Consider the following 21,873-nt stretch of genomic DNA (forward strand, 5'->3'; position numbering starts at 1 on the left):
AGTCAGTGCTGGCCTGAGTCAGTTTTGGTTCCTCATTCAGTTCCCTAGTAAAACATTTTATGTTGTATAGCTGAGTTCTGGTCTAAGTAGATCCCAATTACTTCCACTTCATAAAACCCACGGCAGGCCTAGCAACAAAGGTTTAAAGTGAAGCACTACTACATGCTGTTTGCTGTTCCAAGAGCTTCCATTCTAGCTTGGAAAAAGATGCCAGCGGAAGAATTATATGATCTACTGAGAAGCTTTAAATTCTTAGCTGAAGACACAATTTCTCTTTAAGGGGGTCTTGAAATCTCTCAAACGTGCTTTTGCTATTCCCCTGATGAATCAAATCAGGAGCATTTAGCACACAGATCAACTTTATTTGAGGTTTATTGCTGTAGATCGCAATCCAGCTCTGAGTTCTGTGCTAGGCACATACTTGTTTTCAATATCCTCTGGTCTCAAAAGATTGGACACATGGACCTCCTGTCTGGCATGCTTCCTACGCATAGATTTAACATCCTTTCACTGAAACGGAAACTTCATCCTGGTAACATTCTTAGGTTTTTCTAGTTGTTGGCAATCTCAGCAGTAAATTATGTAGTACACTTACATATATTTGTGTGTTTATGTACATGCATGCTTACATGTACAATGGAGTTTTAGAACAGTATCATTTATAACAAAAGCAATAGTAATTATTCATTTTTGAGATAATACTGACAGAAAGAGCATATTCAGTTGCTGTAAGTCAGAAGACAGAAAAACATGCCCACTGCTTTGTAAAAGATCTTTCTCCCCTTTTTGCTGTTAACCTGTGTTAGCACATACCCAGTTTTGCTACCTAGGGGAAATGCTCACTGAAAGCTACTGTACAAATGCATGAAGGCATAAAAACACCAACAGGCTTCTGCATCAATTAAAAAAACCCACCTTGTTGTAGTTACCTTAAAACATATTGCAAGATCTTGCTGTGTGTTTTAACATTTTTTTTTCATTACTTCCTTTACACGTTACCTCCACTGCCTGTGCTGCCACTGCACATCTCTGTGGGGACAGACTCTCCAAGGACAATCCCTATGGGGTTGGAATCCAATATTCCCCACTCCCTCTGTTCCCTCAGACAAGGCTAAATCTTGGAATGGTGAGGTCTTCACGGTACCCTGGTAGCAGCAGCTGTCCTTCTATTCAAATATTCCTGGCCTGCTTTATGTATCTTGCCTAACATGTAGCACTGCAGTCCCCAGATGAAGGATTTTTTTCTATGCCCCATCATTGCCTTGCAAATTTAAGTGAATTTTGTAATATCTCTTAATATGCCATTTGTTGGAGTTGCCAGAACATGTTTATTAATATAAACATTAATTTTTGGTCTGGGAAATTAATAACAATTTTCACGTAAAGAGGTAATCTGTAACAGAGCAATCCCACAATAACAAAACTGAAATGTTAGATGAGTATAGATTTCTTAAAATAGCACACGTACAAACAGTTAAAGAGCACAACATTGAAAAGCTAGAGCTTCAAGAACAATTTTATAGTAGGCAACCAAAATTCAAAAACCAGGCACATTATTTCACAGACACGTTTCCTAAAGGCAGCTTATTAAATGTTTTCTCAGGAAGGGATTGATCTATTGGTAAGCACTGTAAATCTTGAATAATTTCTTGAGTGCCTTATACATCAACCTACAATGGATCAAATGAGAAAACCTGTGACTAAGCCATGATCAAGACTGAGGATATGTATCTGGAAATTAATCAGAAGTGTAACAGTTCAAGTGTGCAACTAAAGATCTGAAAAACAAGATTTGCTGGAAGTAATGTACTAATTCAGACAGCTCAGTTAAATGGAGCAAAAAGTTAGAGCTCTTGGTCACAAAACCCTTCCCATCTGGCACTGATGAGGCGGACAGGTATCATGTGATCAAGAGCTCATGTGCCAGAAAAACTTGCCTATTTTTTCATTTTTTCCATTCTCTTAGTTTCATGAAAAATGTAACTTTGAACATAGACATCTTGACTTCATCTTAATTCTAAACCAAAGTATAACATTTACAGAAGTGAAATATTATTTTCCCTTTTCACAGTCACAACAGTTATGTTAAAGCTACTTCATAAAACCTGACTTTAAATTTGTACAGTTTAGAACAGAATATTTCAGTTTTAAGGGACCTATAATGATCTCTAGTCAACTGCCTCACCACTTCATGGCTGACCAGAAGTTAATGCAAATTATTAAGGGCATTGTCCAAATGTCCCTTAAACACTGACAGGCACGAGGGATCAACCACCTCTCTAGGAAGCCTCTTCCGGTTTCTGCTGCTCAGTCTGTTCTCTGCACCTAAATTTCTCTCCCATTCTTCCAGATGACTTTTTTTTTTTCTTTTAAATCATCTAATATTTTACAACATAGAGTAAGACACTTGCTATCAATTGGTGTAATATTCCTGTCATTGAAAGTTAAGTCATGTAAAAGCTTTTTTTGAAGTTCAAGCCATTTTACAAGCTACAAGATATCCACTTACCAGTGAAGCACAACATCTATACAGCAGTTAAAGGGTCTATCCCTCAAAAAGTCACCTAATTCTAGGTTAAAAACAGTAAGAGCCATAGAACAGCTAGATTTCAAAAAGAAAGTGGAAAAAAGCTGATGAAAAATCAGATACATGCCGTTTTCTTACCAGGATATTTGACAAGGGTTAATACTAACCAATGTTAAGGAACAAGGTTGTGAAAAGCACCATTGAACTTAACAGTTCCCAGGGCCCCTTGTCTGCTGACAAAAAGCACGGTCAAGAAAGAGACTCATTGTGCTGAAAGGTGGAAGTGTGGTTGGGGTGGGTGTCGGGAGTTGACAGTCACTGAATCACAGCCATTTCCTACATTTCCATCTAGATGGCCTTTAAGTACTGAGATGGTTTGACTTCTTGGTGATCTATTTTGATCTGAGCTATGTCAGGACTTCTTGCAAAGATCCTGTGCGCTACAGACTTCAGAAAAGCAGTCAAATGACAAACAGTGAAAAAGGTTTTATTTGCTCTGTATCTTGCAACAAATCAAGTGTAATCATCCACAGTATTTTCTCAATTATAGTCGGTCACAAAATATGAACAAGAGCATCTTTTTTTTCTGCATACATTGTGTCTCCCAGTTGCTACGAAAAACAATTACAGCAGATTAAGAACAAAGCTACAGCATTCCTTTACTTTAGCCGGTTCTGATACAGAGACATACTTTTTTATTTGAGAGTCAACTCCAAGAGACTTAGCTAATTGCACAGCACTTGTGTCATCACTGATTAGCGTCCCAAGAGCCACAAGCAGTCTAAAAACAGCTTCAAGATCTTGAACGACTTCCATAACTGTGCTGATTACTGACAAACATTGAGCTTTGCCCTCGACGTTGTTGACTTTATGTAAACATACAGCATAGTTCAATGTCAGCGTAGCAAGCGCAATGTGGATGTTCTTATTAGTGCACGACTTCATTTCTATTGCTTGTGTCATGATTTCATCCCTCTGTTCCATCATGAGCTTCTGGCCTGCCTGGCTGACAAAGCAATTGCAAAGAGCTCTAAGTGCCAACAGCTGGTTTGCTTGCTTTCCATTAGGGTTCAGAAATTTAAGGAGAAGGATGATAAATTGGACGTGATCCTTTTCACTGCAGAAGTTCTCATTCACAGTGGGATGCCTGACAGACACTCTAAGAATGTCTAGGGCTGGAAAGACAATATCTAAGAAACAAAATAAAAAATATTTTATTATTAATATTGCATTATGTGCACATGTGCTGGTGAGTTTCTTTCAGATACAGTCTTAAACCTCTTGCTTTGGGAACAGACAGCAACAGTTTCATGCAGGAAAAGATTCAGGTAAAGCACAAGTTGTTTGAAATTCATAAACACAAGTATTGACAAACTCATTCTAGTAACAAATTAATCACAAAAAACATGCTCCTTAATTTAGGATAAACAATGCTTTGCAAAAAATCTTAAAATCTTTCCTAAAAGCTCCAATTGATAACAGTGAAGGCAAGCACAAAATACAGTAAATAATCCAAAAAGGTCTCTGAAAGCTTCTCAGTGACAAAACACCCGTACAAAGGCAGCATTCTCCCTTTGTCCTCACTCCGTATCTTACAGTTTAGTGTGGCTACAAAACTCCTTACAGAAAGGAAAATAAGAAAAAAAATATTTTAGACTACCTTCAACTCTCAGACATAATTTGGATGTCATAAAAGACGTAAAAGGATGTCCTCAACTGATCAGCTGGAAGTCATTGTAAGGAAACTGAAGCATTTTCTCAGTAGTTTCCTCCCACTTTCACAAATTTCAAATATATCTGCTCCTTAAGTCTACTATCAGTATCCCATATTTCTATCCAAATCAAAGCTAAACTTGGTTGGCTACTTATTGAGCAGTTTGTCCTACAGATATGCAGAATCTTGAGAATTAATACTTTGTACAACATAAACAGTCTGAAAGGTATGATGACATTAGCTATTACCAGCTCCTAGCTGTGCTAAACATAGTTTAAGTGATGTTATATAATGAATGTGAATTTTTGACACCAAAATATTCTTCCTGTTAATAAATCTTTAACTGCAGCTTCAAGAAAGCAGTTCATTTTAACTGCATGTTTATATACTTGTATATGCAATGTATCCATTTTTTCCAGAATGCACGGTAACAACCAAAATAGACTTTCCAATCCATCAGTGCTGATGACAATACATTATCAATTGAGATTGTATCACTTCCATTTGCATTCATTCAGAATGTCATTTCACTAATGCAGTTCTGACCACGTAACCTAGGTTCAGTAACTTATTTTCTACCATATTAAGCAGGAGGTACTTTTGAGGTTTTTTTTAATGATTTTATCTCCATAATTCCATCTCTCATTTCATAACAACTTAGGACTCCAACCTCACACTTCTTTGCTCTATCTCCAAACAAGCCTCACACTTCTTTGTTGAATTCATTAGCTCCTGCTAATGAAATAACCATGACCGGTGTTCATATCAAGTTTCTCCTTCATGTTTACTGTTGTGCCAACAACAAAACTTGCAAACCAATTACCAATTCTGAAATTCATGCCACAACCCCTGCTACTGATTGGTGCTATTAGCATCTGTTTATCATTTTCTGGTTTCTACTTGGGTTATAAACTGTTTGGGACATACTCTGTGTAACAGACAACTTAAGAAGACTTTTGGTTCATGGTGAAGTATCGATATGATGGTCCAAAAAATAACTGCGAGTGCGTACCTTCTGGCCAGTTAACTGCTCTCCATAAAGTCTGAAGTTGCTGTGCTGTAGGTGTTTCTGAAGAGTTGTTGCATGTTGCAGACAATAACTTTTCTAGGATTATCAACTCATCTTCTGTAAGCTTATGTTCTTCACTTGCACTGCCATTAAGTTCCTTTAATTTGCCTGTAAGACCAACAGAAGAGGCATAGCTTACTGACATTAGAACTTCACAAATCCAGATCTTGAATGATACCACAAAAGCACTTTATAAACAAGTTACAACTATTGTAATTGTTTTGGGAAGATTTGGATTTATAAACATTACTTTTCCTAGTTTCATCATTTTCTAATTTTAAAGTTTTAATCATCACAATGGTTGCTACTATTAAGCCCCCTCTAATACTGCAACACAAAGATTCAGAATTCACATCTTAGCCTACACACAGGCAAAAATAAATACAATGAAACAAAGAAAAGAATAAGACCATTAGTTTTCATAACTGAAATATGATTCCTTTTTTGCTCTTTTCTATTATTAGGTAGTAGAAACAATAAAGAAACTCTCTGTTCTTAGTGTGATGACAGTTTTTGTATTTTTACTTATTTAAATGCCATAAACAAAATATGATTGCACCATGTCCTATGTCCAAATTTCAATGTAATTTAAAAATCAAAGTACTGTTAAAATTATTGTAATGTACAGAATTTTGCTTAAAATGGAGCTGGCATTAAGTTACTGGCAATCATGGTTCTTCCAGAATTGACGAGGGCCATGTCAATAAACACAAGCAGGCAGCATTACATTAGTACACCATTATGAGATTTATAGTATGCACAGAAATCAACTGTGGGCCTCCTATAAAAAAAAACATATAGCTATTAAATCCATCCCAGTCCTGCCATAATATTTACAATGGTATTTAATCATGAACTGTTACAAAACTGCAGGAAACTCAGTGAAGCTAGTTTTCAGATTCTAAGCTTTAAAAAAACCAAACAACCCACTGAGCCTGTGGCTAAAGTGGTTACCATTTAAGAATACTGGACAAAAATAAATACTGACACAGTATGTTTTTAAGACTATGTAGAAGTCTCTGCTTTGCTATAACATAGCAGAATGAAGGTCAGCCAGTCTTGCCATTCTCCCTCTTCAGAGGTTTTGGACAAAGTTTTACAGTAAAACCTGTGCAAAACTAGGAAGAGGCTAAGTTTATTTAGTAGCAACAACTTCCAGGAAAAAAAATAACCTATTTTGCAAATCCCTTATCTTCACCCTGAAAAAAACAAATACCAGAGTGCAAGAAAATTCAGGGAAACAGGATGAAGCTCACTGAAGATTCTGACTGATATTTTTAAACAGAAAGTGAAACCTGAGCAATACGTAGAAGATCAAGACCTTGAGGCTTCTACAAGCAAGACCCTGAGGCTTGAGAAGTGGACACATGCAAACGTCATGAATTTCATCAAGGCCAAGTGCAAGTGTCCTGCACCTGGGCTGAGGCAATATCCAGCATCAGTACAGACTGGGCAATGAATGGATTGACAGCAGCCCTGCAGAGAAGGACTTGGAGGTACTGGGATTGGACATGACCCAGCAATGTGTGCTTGCAGCGCAGAAAGCCAACCGTATACCAGGCTGCATAAGAAAAATTGTGACCAGCAGGTCGAGGGAGGTGATTCTCCACTCTCGTGAGATCCCACCTGGAGTACTGAGTCCAGCTCTGGGGTCCCCAGCACAAGAAAGTCATCAACTTGTTGGAGCAGGTCCAGAGGAGGACCACACTAATGATCAGAGAGCTGGAACACATATCCTGTGAAGACAGGCTGAAAGAGCTTGGGTTAGTCAGCCCAAAGAGAAGGCTCTGGGGTCTTCTCTTTGCAGCCTTTCAGTACTTAAAGGAGGCTTAAAAGATGAAGGGAAACTTTTTATCAGGGCTTGTAGTGACAGGACAAGGAGTAATGGTTTTAAACCAAAAGAGACACCAGAACAGGTTGCCCAGAGAAGCTGTGGATGCTCTATCCCTGGAAGTGTTTGAGGTCAGGTTGGATGGGGCTTTCAGCAAGCTGACCTACTGAAAGATATCCCTGCCCACAGCAGGGGGCTTGGACTACATGATCTTTAAAGGTCGCTTCCAACCCAGACCATTCTATGATTCCATAGAATCCTAGAATACAGAAGAATTCCTATAAGTTCAGGAGCTTGCCCTCTTCAAGAAGTTGGGTAAAGGTGCTTTTTTTCCAAAATGCAGAATCTTTTGTTTCAAGTTTCTTCATCACACTATGTAGACAACTACAACATTTTCACGCTCTGTATATAAAGGGGAGGGAAGGAAGCAAGAGAATTTTAATGTGGAGATCTTCAAGGCAGGTACACTGTGAGTACAAGCTAGTTTTACAAAACCCTTAAATGTACTAATGTATGTTCAGAAACATACTGAAATAAACTGGTAACAAAAAGGGTAGAGATTCTGTGGAACGTTTACAGAAAATATAGAGAAAGAGATAGTAGAACAGGACTGAAGCATGGGAAGAGAAGGAAAAACAAGCCAATAATAAAATTTACATAGAAGTGTATAATTACTAAATATTGTACACTTTTTCTGTTATGTAGAGTGTTCTTTTAAATACAGAGGTCACCACTGCAACCTATGAATTGCAGAATGCCTAACTTTAAAACTTCATAGATTACACTGTATGGTTATCTGGTGAACTAAAACTTTCATGAGCAAGATCAGAAAGGGATTGCACATGACCTGCATACTTAGCAGCTAGGCAAAAAAAAAAAAAAAAGGTACAGTATTCAATGTACCAGCTTGATAAAAAAGATGCTGATCAACAGCAGATATAAGCTGAGGGGGGGAAAAAAAAAAAAGGATAGCCTGTATTAAATGGAGTTCCTGTGAAGTTTACTCATACTCCTAAGCCTTCAAGTACACGCCCCTTTGAAGTGGTGAATGCAGTTTTAAAAGGTCAAAAACCGGAAACAGTAGGAAAGCTATGAGAAATCACCTAGCTTTTTGAAAAGATCAAAAGTGAAGTTACTATAAACAGATGAAAAATAAAAACATGGTTAAAAGTAAGAAACTGACCAAGTATCTGTGTAGGATTTGCCTGGTCAAATGTGACAGCATCCTTCTTCGGAAAATAAATATTTTCAACTTTAGCTGCAGCTGACTGGTAGGCGCCCATTCCTGTATAAAGGAAATATGAGAAGTTCAACAGTGTATCAGAGAGTCTGACATAGAACAATATCCTACCAGTAAGTCCCTCCTACTGGACATTACTCAAAAATAGCTTTTTAAAAAATTGAATGCTTATGCAAATAGCTGTCATTCCTTACATTATTTTTTACGTTCAAGGGTTAAAGCTTAAAGCAATACCTTCACAAACTGTTCTCTTCCATGTAAAAATTTACTATACAAGTGCAAATTATTAACAGCGATTTCTGAATTACATGAACTAAATACAAATTCACAGGAATGGGTATTGCAGGTAAGACATAAAATGTAAAGGTCATTTTTGAACAAAGATCCCTCCCACACCTGAAATCTTATCTTTGGATTATTTTCATAATGAATAGGCCAAGTTTTTATGTTGGAAGATTTGCAGATATGACCAAGGTACGTCATACAATAGTAGCCTGAAATATCTTTAGAAAGAGAGTAATAAAAAGCTTTAATCACGACCTCTAGTGGTTTCCTGCAGTCACAGGTGAATTAGTGGTTGATACTGTGTAATTTCCATTAACTAGAAATATCAGTTAGGAAACCAAAAATCCTACACAGAAAAACAACTGTGCATGACTCCTGCATACAAAGGAAGGCTGTGTTATCCCTATTTTCTGAATAATTTTGAGTATAAGCAGCTTCAATCTGCTCATTATTTTTAATTAAGTATAAATTTGCTTCAATATAGAATCCATGTCACAGGAGTAACTGAAGCAAAAGCTCAGGGATGCTTTTCATTGGCAGGCATCATCTCTTACCTGTATAGGGATCAACCCCACCCACTGGAGCTACTGCATTTGATGCTGAACCAGGAACATAGCGACCAGCACCTGAACGGAGACATTAGGCTTTTTAAACACCACCACTGGTAAAGAGGTAATGTATACCTGTATTTAGTTACTAGTTTTCAGACATCACTATTAAAGGTGTTACTTTGCGCTAAAGGAATTAAAGAGAAGTCTTCAACAGTTCCTGAAGTTTAAGGATTAAATCTATGCCTATATGTGAGGGTGGTGCTGGTGATGAGGATGGCATTCACAAGCTCAGTGACCCACATCTGGGAGACACTCTGGCATGGTCTCCGCACTCACTGGTGCAAAGGCCCTCGGGACAGCAGATACTTTATCCATCACAAGCTACAGGGGGACGGCACTGCTGCCCAGGCCTTGCCTCTCACCGTGCCTGGGGCCAACAGTGGCCTCTCCTGTGGGAGGTGGACTCTGTGGCACTGAGGCCTCAGGTGAAGGAATTGCAGGATCTTAGCATCTGCAGAGAGCACAACCTGAGACACACGAAGCAAGGGAGGAGAGACAGATGAAAACCACAGTAGAATAGGAACAAAGAAAGACTATCAAGATGGGGAAGGCTGAAGGCTATGGCTTTTGGCAACAGCGCAAAGGCTTCTGCTCCACCTGTAGATCTGCAAATGCAGAACAGGCACAGTTCCCTGGCATTGGTGAAGACACTCAACAGGGGACGGATGCATCAGACCCAGCTGAGACCACACCTTGTGTCTGAAAAAAGGGGAAAGGCAAGCAGCAGTGATGGGACGCTTCCTCCTGCAGGGTGTGGAGGCACCCATCTACTGACATAACCTGATACCTTGGGAGGTTTTGTCTGCTGGAGGCCAGGATGCTGCAGAGAGACTGCCAAAGCTTGCGTGGCCTTCAGACTATTACCCTGCTACCATTCCACATGGGCATCAACAGTACTGCCAAGGAAGTCCTGGAGAGCATCTAGAGCGATTAAAGAGCTCTGGAGGCAAGTATGAAGGGCCCAGGTGGTGCTTCTTTGATGCTGCCAGTAAAGCAAAAACTCTTGAGTAGAACCAGGCTTACCAAGTGGGTCAGCAACTCTGCATGGCTCATTTTGCAGGCAGGATTTTAGCATCAATGACTACAAGACTATCTTTCAGGAGCAAGAGCTATACTTATCAGGGATGAGATCTGTCTGACGAAGTAAGGCTGGAATATCTTTGCAAGCAAGCTTGCTAAACTAGTGAGGAGGACTTCAAACTAGCTCTGCCAGGGAGGGTTAGAATCTAAATTTAGGGTGCAAGGTACCAAGAAAGACCATGTAATAAGAAAAAAGGAATAATAAGGGAAAAAAAAAAAGAAAACTAATTTTATGAATACGCTCATGGCTGTGTTGGCCATGCATCTGAGAGTTTGTCAAAACATAGAGTTTAAGACCTACTCTTTGGTTGTAGAGGACAGAGTGACAGGAAGCAGAGACAGGAAGCAGATGAGACAGCAGGGGGCTCTCCTAAACCAACCTGGACATGCTTTGATAGTGGCAGAGTCCACACTACTGCCCCAAATGGACAACTGCAAGAAACAGTGGTCTGTGCCAAACACTGAATGCAACTGATCATGATAAAATACGCATCTTAAATGCTAGCAAGACAGATTATGAATTTTACATTACCTGTAAATGGATCTGCCGCAGGTATTGTACTTGACCCAGATGAAGAGCCTGGCACATAACGTCCAGCACCTAGTGAAACAGTAAGAAAAGCAATGACTATCATATACAGCTTGATGTTATTAAAGCGTCAATAGTTTTCATACAGAAACGTTCAAAAATAAAGCCAAACATCAAATATGTCTTATTGTTTATTTTGATATTAAAAGAAATCTGTTCCTATCCACACAAGAGTCCCCTGATGCTGAACAAATTCTCCCTAATTATTTGAGCATCAAAAATTTGTTTTCTGGGGCATATACGTTACACATTTGGACACAGCCAAATCAAAAGTATGTGCGTAAGTTCAGATGACTGCAGCTCCATGAGTTACATCTGAACTCGATTAGCCTCTAGTCACATTTCTAGTTCACTGCAAAAAAATATATTTTGCTCAATTATTGTAATAACATTTCATTCCTACCTTCATGTTTGTAAAACTAGATGAAATAAGACTGGTTTGTTTTGTATATGTGATAAGCAGGATGTAATTGATACACATGGTTCAGCTTATGAGCAATTAACTTGTTCCATAACTTTCCTGAAAAAGGGTCATTTATGTATTTCACTTAGTTTCAGTTCATTCTCTAGCTAAATTTTTGTATTTTATTAATTGCCTTAACAGCACCTGGCCACCTCTTAGAGTAACATGAAAAGTGAAGTTTTCTTCCACTGGGAAAAAAGACTAGACTAAAAAAATACAACTGGTGTGATTAAAATTTTGTTGAAGATTTGTTCTGACAAATAATTCACACATTTGTAAGGTTTTCATATTTTTCTTGTCAGATCTATCTGTGCCTTGCCCTCAGTCGTTTGAGGACATTAAAGTGTGGAGGAGCTACAACACTGAAATCTGCCTGAAGCACACAGTGAGGTGGACTGAAAACTGTCTGAACAGCCAGACCCAGAGGGTGGTGATCAGTGGCACACCACCTAGTTGGAGGCCAGCTGCTGGTGGTGTACGCCAGGGGTCAGTACTGCGTCCACTCCTGTTCAACATCTTCATCAACAATCTGGAAGACTGGCCAGAGCACAACCTCAGCGAGTTTGCTGATAACATGGAACTGAGACGAGTGACTGATGTCATCATTTAAGTTTATAATTTTTACCTGTAAATGGATCGGAATATTGAGCACTTGTACTCAACAGTGTTTGCCCTTTAGTGTTGTCAATAATAAACTTGGCCACCTGATCCAGAAACATAGGATTTAGATCATTCTTCTGCAGGAAATTGTATGCAGTCAGCCAAGGATCATCCGTGATGTTATATGGCAGTTTGTAGGAAGGCCCACTTTCATTTACATCAATAGTGAAAACATAGTCATACTCCTTTAAGCAGATTAAAAATAAAAACAAATTAGAAGTTTGTCAGCACTTTTTACAGAAGGATGTACCAAATGCATACTAGTAATGGCCCAGGGCTAAGCCTAAAAACTTTAATACTGTTACTTGCAGATTGTATCAATAATACTCTCCTACACAGGCTGCATGTAAAAAATACTTAAACTATACCCTGTGTTTTCCAGAATTCTTTGTCTTGGGGAGAGGAGGCTAGAACAACATATGATAATGTGTGTACAGATATAATACAAAATAACAGATGCATAAGGTAACTCTCGTGGACATCTCTGGCTGCCTGCATAGCTACAGGGCAGTCACATATGTCAAAAAACTTCAGTCTTAAAAGCACACTCCTAATACTGAAAAACAACAAATTCCTAAGGATTTTTTCCCAACCATGTCAGAGATAAAATTAGTATCTCAAACGCATTCCTTCTGAGTTGGTGCTAGACAGAGTCTGTTCTATGTATATTTCAGTAAGACAAACATTTTTCAGCTTATCTGTCTTTGGGTTCAAAAGTTACTATAGAAAAGCTGTACAGAAAGCCTGGTACTTAATATTTTAGGTAAGCCTCACATTATAAATTGTATGGGTCACTTCCTTTGCAAAGGAAGTTAAAACTAACTTCTCAAGGTATTGGCAATAAATACTAGAGAACTTAATTTCTCTACTAATAGTTTACTTCTATCCAAAATGGTCTGTGTCCATTGGCTTGCTCATTTTACAAAAAGTGTTTCAAAAGCAAGTAGTACTTATTTACACTTCTGCATTTGAATAGATCACGGCAGACAAAAAAAGTACCAACAAATACCTATTTTATAAGTTATATTTTATCTAAGCAAAGACTGGAATAAATTTTTAATGAGAAATTAAGCATTTTACTTAGGGAGGAATAAAACCAATTAAAGTTTGCATATACCTTTCCTTCAAATAAAACCTTTCCAGATGTTTGTTGCGTGGCTCCAGAAGAACCAACAACATCACCAATCTTTATCCATCTTCCTTCACTAACACTCCATTGATATGCTTCTACTTTCCCATTATCTTTAATAAGCCGTGTCTGTCCATCTCTTGTTCCTGTAGACAGGAGTGTTTAAGAGTTTGAACATATTCCAGAATGTGATTTACTTAGGAGAGAAAAATGTCTTCAAATCGCACTCACGTTTAAAGATGAAAAGATAGTTCACCAACAGTCACAGCACAGAAGTAACTAGATACTACACGTCACAACAAGAATAGCAGAAATCTTGACAACAGCATTTTACAATTACAGTAATGGTATCTGCCACCAGACTAAGTTGCAAAAGCAATCCTTAAGTCAAGTACTTCAAAAGTTTACCATTTTCACAGGGAGATGACAATCAAGAAAGGTGATATTCTCCCACGGTCTAACAAGTTGGGAAGCTTCATACGATTGTAAGATTTATGCCACTTGCTGATCAGAGCCAAGGGCTGAGGTCACTGGTTACTTCGCCTTGGGAAAAAGTATTTGTCTATTTAAGAGTAATCTTAACTATCACTGCTTCCACTGTATTCTGATTAATCTCCTGAGTACCTCTAAAGCGTAAACCAAGCCAAGACAAACTTTTCCAAGCCAAAAACTAAGGCAGAAAATTTGCATCTACTTTTCTTTTAGGAAAAAAATTTCCACATTCAGTAGGCCTTTTACAAATTATGTAACTGTCTCATATACTACTGGCACAACCAGCATAACAGATCTAAAACATCTCGAACACACTACAGTATCCCGAACTCCATGTTCTTCTAAATTCTCATAAGAGAAATATTTTTTACCATTTTAGTCTGCAAAAAAATCCCAACATATATTTAAACTAGAGTCTTGCCTTCGAAAGGATCAATGAAAGAACAGTAGAGCAAAATTAAACTGTTTTCTTCAGTAGCTCTATTAAAAATGATCAAAGCTTTAATTTTGGAAACTATGGAAAGTATAATTCCTCAGAACTAAGATCTGGAGGTATCTCTAACCTGACAAAAGTATAATAACTTACCAGGATCCTTAAGATGTTCTCTTCCAGGAAGGTCATTAGCATTAATATCTCCTAAATCACCAGTTTTAGGGTCAATGGATGCTTGGGAAAGCTCATTTTCAAAAACTTGAATCTCTTCAGCACTTGCTGTACGTTCCAAAGATGCTGTAAACACTCTTATAATTCCATCACTGAATGGAGAGAAATCAGTCACACAGAAATACTATTTTAAATGTCAAAATGATCACATACATTCTAATGGTGACTTCTATGCCAGAAGAAACCATCATTATTTCTACAAACCCCTCCCAACTATTTTTATGAAAGGAATTCACTCTTACAGTAAAAACAGCCAAAGAAGGACTTAAGCAGGTAACCTTCTCTGTAGTAAAATTTTAAAATCAAGATAGGATATGCCTATCAAAAGGGTTCCTTATACAGTACTTGTAAGTCCATTCTCAGTCTCTTCATGGTTTACCACGTTCACAACGAACTCACTCTACCTCTGCAATTCACACATAATTGACTTTTTGGAATAAGCATAGCACATGTTTAAATTTAATACACACACACACTTGGATGGCTGTATTTTTAAATATAGATGAAAATGATATCCAAAGTGAAGCTTGCAATTTCATCTAAAAATACACTGGGAGTAAAACCTGAATACCTTGCACCAACTACGATGTCACCATTATCTAACACACAGCAGCACCATACAGACTGAGCTGGAAGTCTGATAGTTTGAGCACATTCCCCTTGTTTCCAGATTCTAAGAGATCTATCCTCTCCAGTAGTTACAAAATCTGAAAGAAAAAGTAATAAAAACTTTTCAAGTATATTTTAGTGTACTAGATACTGTGATACTGCCTTTCTGCAACTGGGTATCTAAAAATTAGAACAGTAAAAGAACCTTTATACAATTTAATACTTCTTTCAGTTGCAAGAAGAGAGCTAAAAAGAAAGCTGCCACAGTTGTCTTCTCAAAAAAACAAAATTAAAGTGCATAAATTGTGGACTAAGCAGCCAGTCAAGGAATGAAATTACTGTCAAGACAAACAAAAGCTTCCTTCCTCCTTTCAAGAGTTTAAACAAGGAACTTTGAACAATTTTGTAACCATCATTGTTTTACCTACACTATACTTGCAAAGGAGGCCTGTTTTTCCAGGAAACATGCATAAAGCATTCTCTAAAGTCTATAAACGCCTCAATGAGGAATTTTAAGGCATAAGAGATTTACAAAATACACATCCACTAATATACATGCAATTTACCTGTTGAACAAATGCACAAGTGTCCCATACACCACACAAAGGTCACTGACTTGGAATTTCTTCTGCAACTGACTGCAACAGTTAGTTCTGAACCTCTAAACCTCTAACTCTGAAAACAAATGCAATTAAGCTCCACACATAAAATCTTAACCTAAACTATTTGTAATGTACTTTGAAAACCTTTGTGGAAGTATCTAAGTTTACACTATCTGTTATGCCACACGTTGCCATTTTAGTACTCTGCAACAATGCTGAAATACAGGTGGCAACCTAGATGACAGTTTTGCCTATCGCTTTGGCAAAAGTTTCACTTAAACCTTACAATCAGGCCTAACCCAGGACCTTTCACTTCACCTACTGCCAGAGCAATTGTGCTGGAGGGGTGATTTGGAGTCAATCACAATTTTTTTTTTTTTTAAGTTATTTATGCTAAGGAAAGAAGTAATTAAACTCTACCTCAGTGCTTTACTTGTGGCAGTTCCACAGAACTACCGGATGCCTACCTTGTAATTTCATTTTGGAAGAATGTTCAGTAATAGTCACAAAAATAATCCTACCTTTACAGTGAGGGAAGACAGAGATGCTGTATATGTAATTTGTATGTCCGTAATACACCTGCAGACACTCGCCAGAGATCTGCCATCTTCGAACACTAGCATCATTAGCACAGGAAAGGAATTCCATTTCACTGAGAATAGCTAGACCTCTCACACAATCTTCATGTCCTTTATAAAAGAAAGGAAGACTTTTAATGCAGCTTTTATTTCCATTAGCAGCAGTATACCATTTCTATTTAGCTCACATTAAAATCCTGGCAACTAATCTTCATTATGAGAGCCGATTAAAAAAAAACAAACAAACAAAGGCAATTTATCGCTCATTATTCTCTGAAAAAAAATCTAATTATTTTTAAAAAGTTACATGATTTCTGGGCATATAACTCAAGAAAATTTAAAAATCCTACCTAAAAATTGTTCAATTTACCTACAGTTTTAATTTTTTTCTCTTTTTAAAAGAACACATGCCCCTGATTAAACTACCAACTGCAGCACCATTTACCAGTGTATGTTCTTTCACATCTTCCTGCCTTCCACAGTTTAATAGTTTTGTCAGCTGAGCCAGTCAACATTAATCCCTGTTCAGGCAGTATTTTCACTGCCCATATTGCAGCTGTGTGACCCTGGAAAAAAAAACCAAAAAACATTATTAGACTTGTCAGAATCAAACTGAGAGTACCTATTTTATATTCATGTAGAGGAACTTCATACCTGTAGTGTCATCATACATCTGTCATTCAACCAGACCTTGGCTGTTGTATCCCACGATCCACTTAATAATGTGCCGAATTTCCCAGATGAAAGACTGCAAACTGGAATGAATATTCAAATCAGCACTGACAAGTTTCCTGCATTGCCACCAATCTTATGCCAGCAATTTAAAGTGATTTATTTAAGAAGATTTACTTGGTATTAGTAGTATATTTAGTACTGAGGAGTTTGGGGAAGAGTTAAGTTGAAGTGTAGATGCACTGCCACCTAGAAAGGTGCTGCTTAAAAATCTGTTCACTTTAGATGACAAAATTCCACATCTTTTTGCCATTCGTATTTTTAAATTTCTCTTAGTACCAGATCTTTTCTCCTCAGACTAGAATATTTTGACAAGCAGGTTAAATAACCAGTCAAGACACAGAATTAATGCAAAGGTTTAGTTTTAAGATTACAGAGAAAGCCAAGATTTAATCAACATGTATTCATTTATATCCTCAAGAAGCAAAATTTTGTACAAAAAACAATTAGCTCACCTTCTTGGAAGGCAAAATACTACTACCAAGAAATAGTGGTGACATGTAAAGATTTAACAAAAAGATAATCTGCAACTGCTCCAGTAATACACAAGTACAAAACTGAAGACACAGGATGCTAACAAGTTTACTATTAAGTTTACAAAAAAAGCTAAGTCATAGAGTACCCTGTCCACCTAATCATTCATAAAAGGGAAATACAGCTTGATATTTTTTCCTTTTGTGACTCCACAGTGAGAATCAGACAGTATTCTACCTGTCATTTCTCATGTCCTACTTTTTCTGCACCTTAAAAAAGATTTTACGATCACTGTAATTTTACATTTTATTAATGTTTCACGTTACTGTAAAAATTGCTACAAATACTTTTTTTGTAGGGAAATCTATAACTTGTCTAGAACACTTCATTCCTTTTTATACCTCTGGAGAGTGCATATCACACATTATTTTAACTACTCATCCATCCCAGGTTTCTGATAAAGGACACAAGTTATTCCATGCCTTACACAGTGACATTTTCTTTCATTCTCAGAGAAAACCAAGAACTTCTACAATACAAACATAAATTTTAGGTGCTGTTTAACAGTCCAGGATATTTTCAAACTGGTCTCCACAACTATTCTTTAACACAGTTAAAAAAAAGCCCCAAAACCTCCAAGACTTGAAATGTTTATTTTTGATACCCTATAATTACATGATTAGACTGGTCAAAGGTCTATTATATACTAGATCAGCTCGCTGCCATGGTTTAACCCCAGACAGCAGCTAGGACCATGCAGTCGCTCACGCAGTTCTCCCCCTTCCACCACAAGGGCAGAGATAAGAGGGAGAAAAGGAGGGGAAAGGGAAAAAAACCCAAACCCTCGTGACTTGAGATAAAGACGATTTAATAGAACAGTAACAGAAAAGGAAAATAATAATAATGACACAAGCCACTCTCATCACTTGGTGAACTGGTATCTTCCCAAGCAGTGATCATGAGTACCCGCCCCGCGCCCTCATGGCTAACTCCATTTATATACTGAGCATGATGTCTATGGTCCAGAGTATTCCTTTGCCCATTCCATTGTTCTATCTACAGTCCTTATCAGCTTCTGTAGGAAGCTGAAAAATGTCCTTGAAAAATATAAGCAATACCTGGCAACAACTAAAACCAATATGCATTACTGACATTCCTTTCATACGAAATGTGAAACACAGCAACCACTAGAACTCTAGCCCAGCTGAAACCAGGACACACACAAAAAGAAAAACTTCGTACACAAATATGAAATTGCTGAATCTTATTATATAATCAAGAAGAGGTATACAAAGTTGGTTTACTATGTCACATACTGCACTGACCTGACTAAAGAGAGATGAAGTTTCTGCAATCAGCTTTTAGTCTTTACTATGTATTTAAAGGACCAATTAATATTTGATTCCCCATTTAGGTAACAAAATGGGCAGTAAGAGTTTGTTTATTTAGGAAGCTGACTTTTCTACTTCTATCAACTTTGGCATAAAAATTAAGCTTAATACAAGGAGAACTAAATTAACTGCTTCTTAAAAATCCAACTCTAAGCAAAAGGATAACCATTCTGTAAATTGCCACGTGTTCACACATAACAGTAAAAGCTCAAGCATTCATCAATGTAAACTTGGAAGTCCTTGCAATGAACTGTCACTGCATGAACTGAGATTATAAAATCCTATTTTGCAGAGGCCATAGCAAATAGTTTGCTACATTAAATACCAAATAAATTAAAATTGAGTTTTATAACTTCAATTTTAATTTCCTCTAACAAATCACATTAACTTTTATGCAACAAATTAAAAAAATAAAAAGACTACATACCTGCGTTCTTATGACCCTTAAGGGTGTAAAGAGGAGCTGGGTTGTCAACTGTGAAAATGCAAATATTATGATCATTGCCACCAGTTGCAATCAGCCCACGAGGATAGAGGTCACTTGGAGGTATGATGCACACACAAGATACAAAATTTGAGTGGCCACTCATACAGTGCATTTCGGTAAAACCCCTGTTAAGACTAAACATATACAATAATCAGTTTAGAGTCATGACAGAAACAGTACTTATTTGAGGCACTGAATTACAACACATGTTTTATACTCCAACTCTTGAATTAATAAATATAATTGTAGTGTGCTGAATAAATACTATGGCTCTCCTATAAAGAATGAAAAACTTAACAGAAAAATAATATCCCAGCGTTACAACTCAGTAAGCAATCTTTAAAGCTTTCCACTTATTTTTCAGTAATGGTAGGCCTGGAAGGACTTAGTTTTGATTTTCGTTGCTCATTGGCAAACACTATGCCCAATTCGATCAGTAGTTACAGTTTGCCTTTATGAAGTCTTTTACTGTCTCAAGACTTAAATATGTACCCCAATATACCCTAAAATAACAGAGCACATAAACGAAGGAAGTTTACTGCCTGCCAAATCTATTCACTGGCTCTTAATTAGGAGCACTGCAGAGGTTTAACAGTTAAACAGATTCAAGCAGCACCCTTATTTCCTTATCATGATCCAGCCTCAATAGTTATAGCACTAATTGGAAAAAGCTAGTTATCCCCACGTAATAAAAGTATGAGTTGCGGTGGTGTCTGGTTGGTTTGGGGCTTTTTTTCTTTCTGCATTTGCTTCCCCCTTACCCCAAAAAACATAACATATCATATCACACTATCATCCTTCATACTCTAATGCTCATAAAGTTTGGAATATGTAGGGAAATCACGATACTCTTCTAAATTCTAAAACGTCTTCTCTGCTGAAGGTACAGAGAACAGATGAAGGTAACATATGTCCCTGTAAAATTTAAATAACAAAAATAACATACAGCAGTTTGCTTGCCCACTGAACCCTGCCTAATGTAATACCAGAATCTTCAAAGCAGAGAGAGATAAACATTACCAACACTATGACTCTGCATGAGTTACTCATGTCTTCCCTCACACAGCCCTCAAAAATTATGGGTTAAAATTATACTTCCTTATATGCAATAAATTTCTATGCAATTTAACAAGTTCTACCCCTTGTGATGAGAGATTTAACAAGACACACTTAATGAGATTAGCGTTCCCCCCCGCACTCAGCTGCAGAGCTAGAGATATCAATTTAAACATACATGTGAGCATTCAGGCAAATTTGTCCATTATCCCTGTTTCAGCAGTGGAAAGAATATCCACACCTAGCAACTTCAGAATCCTGTTCACAATTCAAAACTACAGACAGGTGAGGAGATGTGTCCTGTGGCTTCCTGCAACACCCTACATCTGCACCATCTCCTACAGATATCGCTTAGCACTACCTCTTCTGGTCACAATGATACGCTGAAAAATTCACAGAGTGAATTCAACAAGATGAATGCAGTCAAAGACAACCCTGTACAACATGAATATCAGAGAAAATAATGTTGGGTTTTTTTCCTTATCCAATGCCTTTGTGTATTTAAATTTCCTGTGTGGTTTTGGGTTCGTATCCCATTTTATGGTCAAAGATTTCTGCTCAGCAAAGGCGAGAAAGGAGTTTTCTAAAAACATTCAAAGCATATCACCGTACTATCAAAAATGCAGCATTATTATTTAGCGGGATTACTTTGGTATTGAATATCAAGAGGTAGAAACCAACACTAACACCACCGGGAAAAAAGACCTCCGGATTTATAAACGTTGTTAGCGTCTGCAAAGCACGCTAAAATATCGACATAGAGTTAACTGTTTGACAAATGCAACCTATCCCAGAAGCAGGCACGCAAGCGGACACGCCGTGGCCATTCACAAATTCCCCAGCCCGCCTCCATGAACCCTCCCAGCGCCGCGCACGGCCCAGCCCCTCCCCGGACCCCGGCGATCCACCCGGCCGTCCCGCCACCGGACACGACCGCGGGGGACCCTCCGGGCCCACCGCAACCCGGACCGCCCGCCCAGGCCCGCCCAGAGCCGGCGGCTCTGCTGACGACAGCCGCGGCCCAGCGCTCACCCGTCAGGAGCCCAGAGCCGCGCAGTTCGGTCCCGGGAGACGGACACGAAACCGCCCGGCGGGAAGATACCGCACGTCAGGCCCCGCACGTCCTGCCTGTGCCCCACCAGGGAGCAGCGAAGCCGGTAGGCGCCGCCCTCGCCCGCCATGGCGAGAGGCCGCCGAGTGAGGTATCCTGACACAGCAACTAACCCCGCCGCCGCCGATACCGGAAAGCGCCGACCGCCGCGCCGGAAGAGCACCCACAGAGAACGCCGGGCCGGAGGGGCGGCGAGACTACAGCTCCCGGCAGACACCGCGCCCCGGAGCGGGGGCAGAGCTGCCTCTCTTCTGCCGCGAGGCACGCTGGGAGATGTAGTCAGTCCCTCGGCGGCCGGAACGAGCTTTCTGACTCTCGCGATGGCCGGGCGCTGGTGGTTGCTGTGATACCGGCTCCGTTGCCTGTGGAGGCTTTAATGGCTGCCGGTGAGAGGAAAAGGCTGCGCCACCCGGGAAGCGGGATCGACGCCTTCTTGCGGCTCCGCTGGGCTTGCCGGTTCTGTAGCTGGGGCCGCTGGT

The 21,873-nt window shown here is 38.7% G+C and overlaps 2 protein-coding genes and 1 long non-coding RNA gene across 4 annotated transcripts in view; 2 read left to right on the forward strand and 1 right to left on the reverse strand.

Moving 5' to 3' along the window:
• LOC134508746 (uncharacterized) overlaps positions 1 to 12,028 on the forward strand; it is a 14,684-nt gene extending 2,656 nt beyond the window's left edge. Inside the window, exons 2-3 of the long non-coding RNA XR_010069137.1 lie at positions 9,207 to 9,338; positions 11,712 to 12,028. This is a non-coding gene — a long non-coding RNA (uncharacterized LOC134508746). The remainder of the gene's footprint in view (positions 1 to 9,206; positions 9,339 to 11,711) is intronic.
• Positions 2,999 to 21,609, reverse strand: PLAA (phospholipase A2 activating protein). The gene is made up of 14 exons (XM_063320728.1): positions 21,316 to 21,609; positions 19,168 to 19,361; positions 16,798 to 16,898; positions 16,589 to 16,709; positions 16,087 to 16,254; positions 14,926 to 15,061; positions 14,277 to 14,446; positions 13,187 to 13,344; positions 12,035 to 12,254; positions 10,890 to 10,958; positions 9,221 to 9,292; positions 8,325 to 8,426; positions 5,254 to 5,418; positions 2,999 to 3,717 (listed from the first exon to the last, which is right to left on the reverse strand). Exons 1-14 carry the CDS (start codon positions 21,462 to 21,464, stop codon positions 3,152 to 3,154), a joined length of 2,391 nt encoding a protein of 796 aa, XP_063176798.1. The 5' UTR covers positions 21,465 to 21,609; the 3' UTR covers positions 2,999 to 3,151.
• A 27-nt stretch (positions 21,610 to 21,636) lies between these two features.
• Positions 21,637 to 21,873, forward strand: part of IFT74 (intraflagellar transport 74) — a 37,487-nt gene continuing 37,250 nt past the window's right edge. The window contains exon 1 of one of the 2 annotated variants that reach the window (XM_063320729.1): positions 21,637 to 21,780. The gene's annotated coding sequence lies outside the window, so the exon portion shown is untranslated. The other variant, XM_063320730.1, reaches the window with a different exon arrangement.

The sequence above is a fragment of the Chroicocephalus ridibundus genome, chromosome Z, assembly GCF_963924245.1.
Source record: "Chroicocephalus ridibundus chromosome Z, bChrRid1.1, whole genome shotgun sequence".
In the NCBI taxonomy this organism is placed as follows: Eukaryota; Metazoa; Chordata; class Aves; order Charadriiformes; family Laridae; genus Chroicocephalus; species Chroicocephalus ridibundus.

Excerpts from the sequence above, each read along its gene's own strand:
- PLAA (XM_063320728.1), bottom strand. The coding sequence starts at position 21,464 with ATGGCGGGCGAGGGCGGCGCCTACCGGCTTCGCTGCTCCCTGGTGGGG. Across the intron at positions 16,899-19,167 it reads TAAGGGTCATAAGAACGCAG|TTTGCAGTCTTTCATCTGGG; the intron begins GTATGTAGTCTT and ends TATTCATTCCAG. Across the intron at positions 3,718-5,253 it reads AGCAGTTAACTGGCCAGAAG|ATATTGTCTTTCCAGCCCTA; the intron begins GTACGCACTCGC and ends TTTGTTTCTTAG.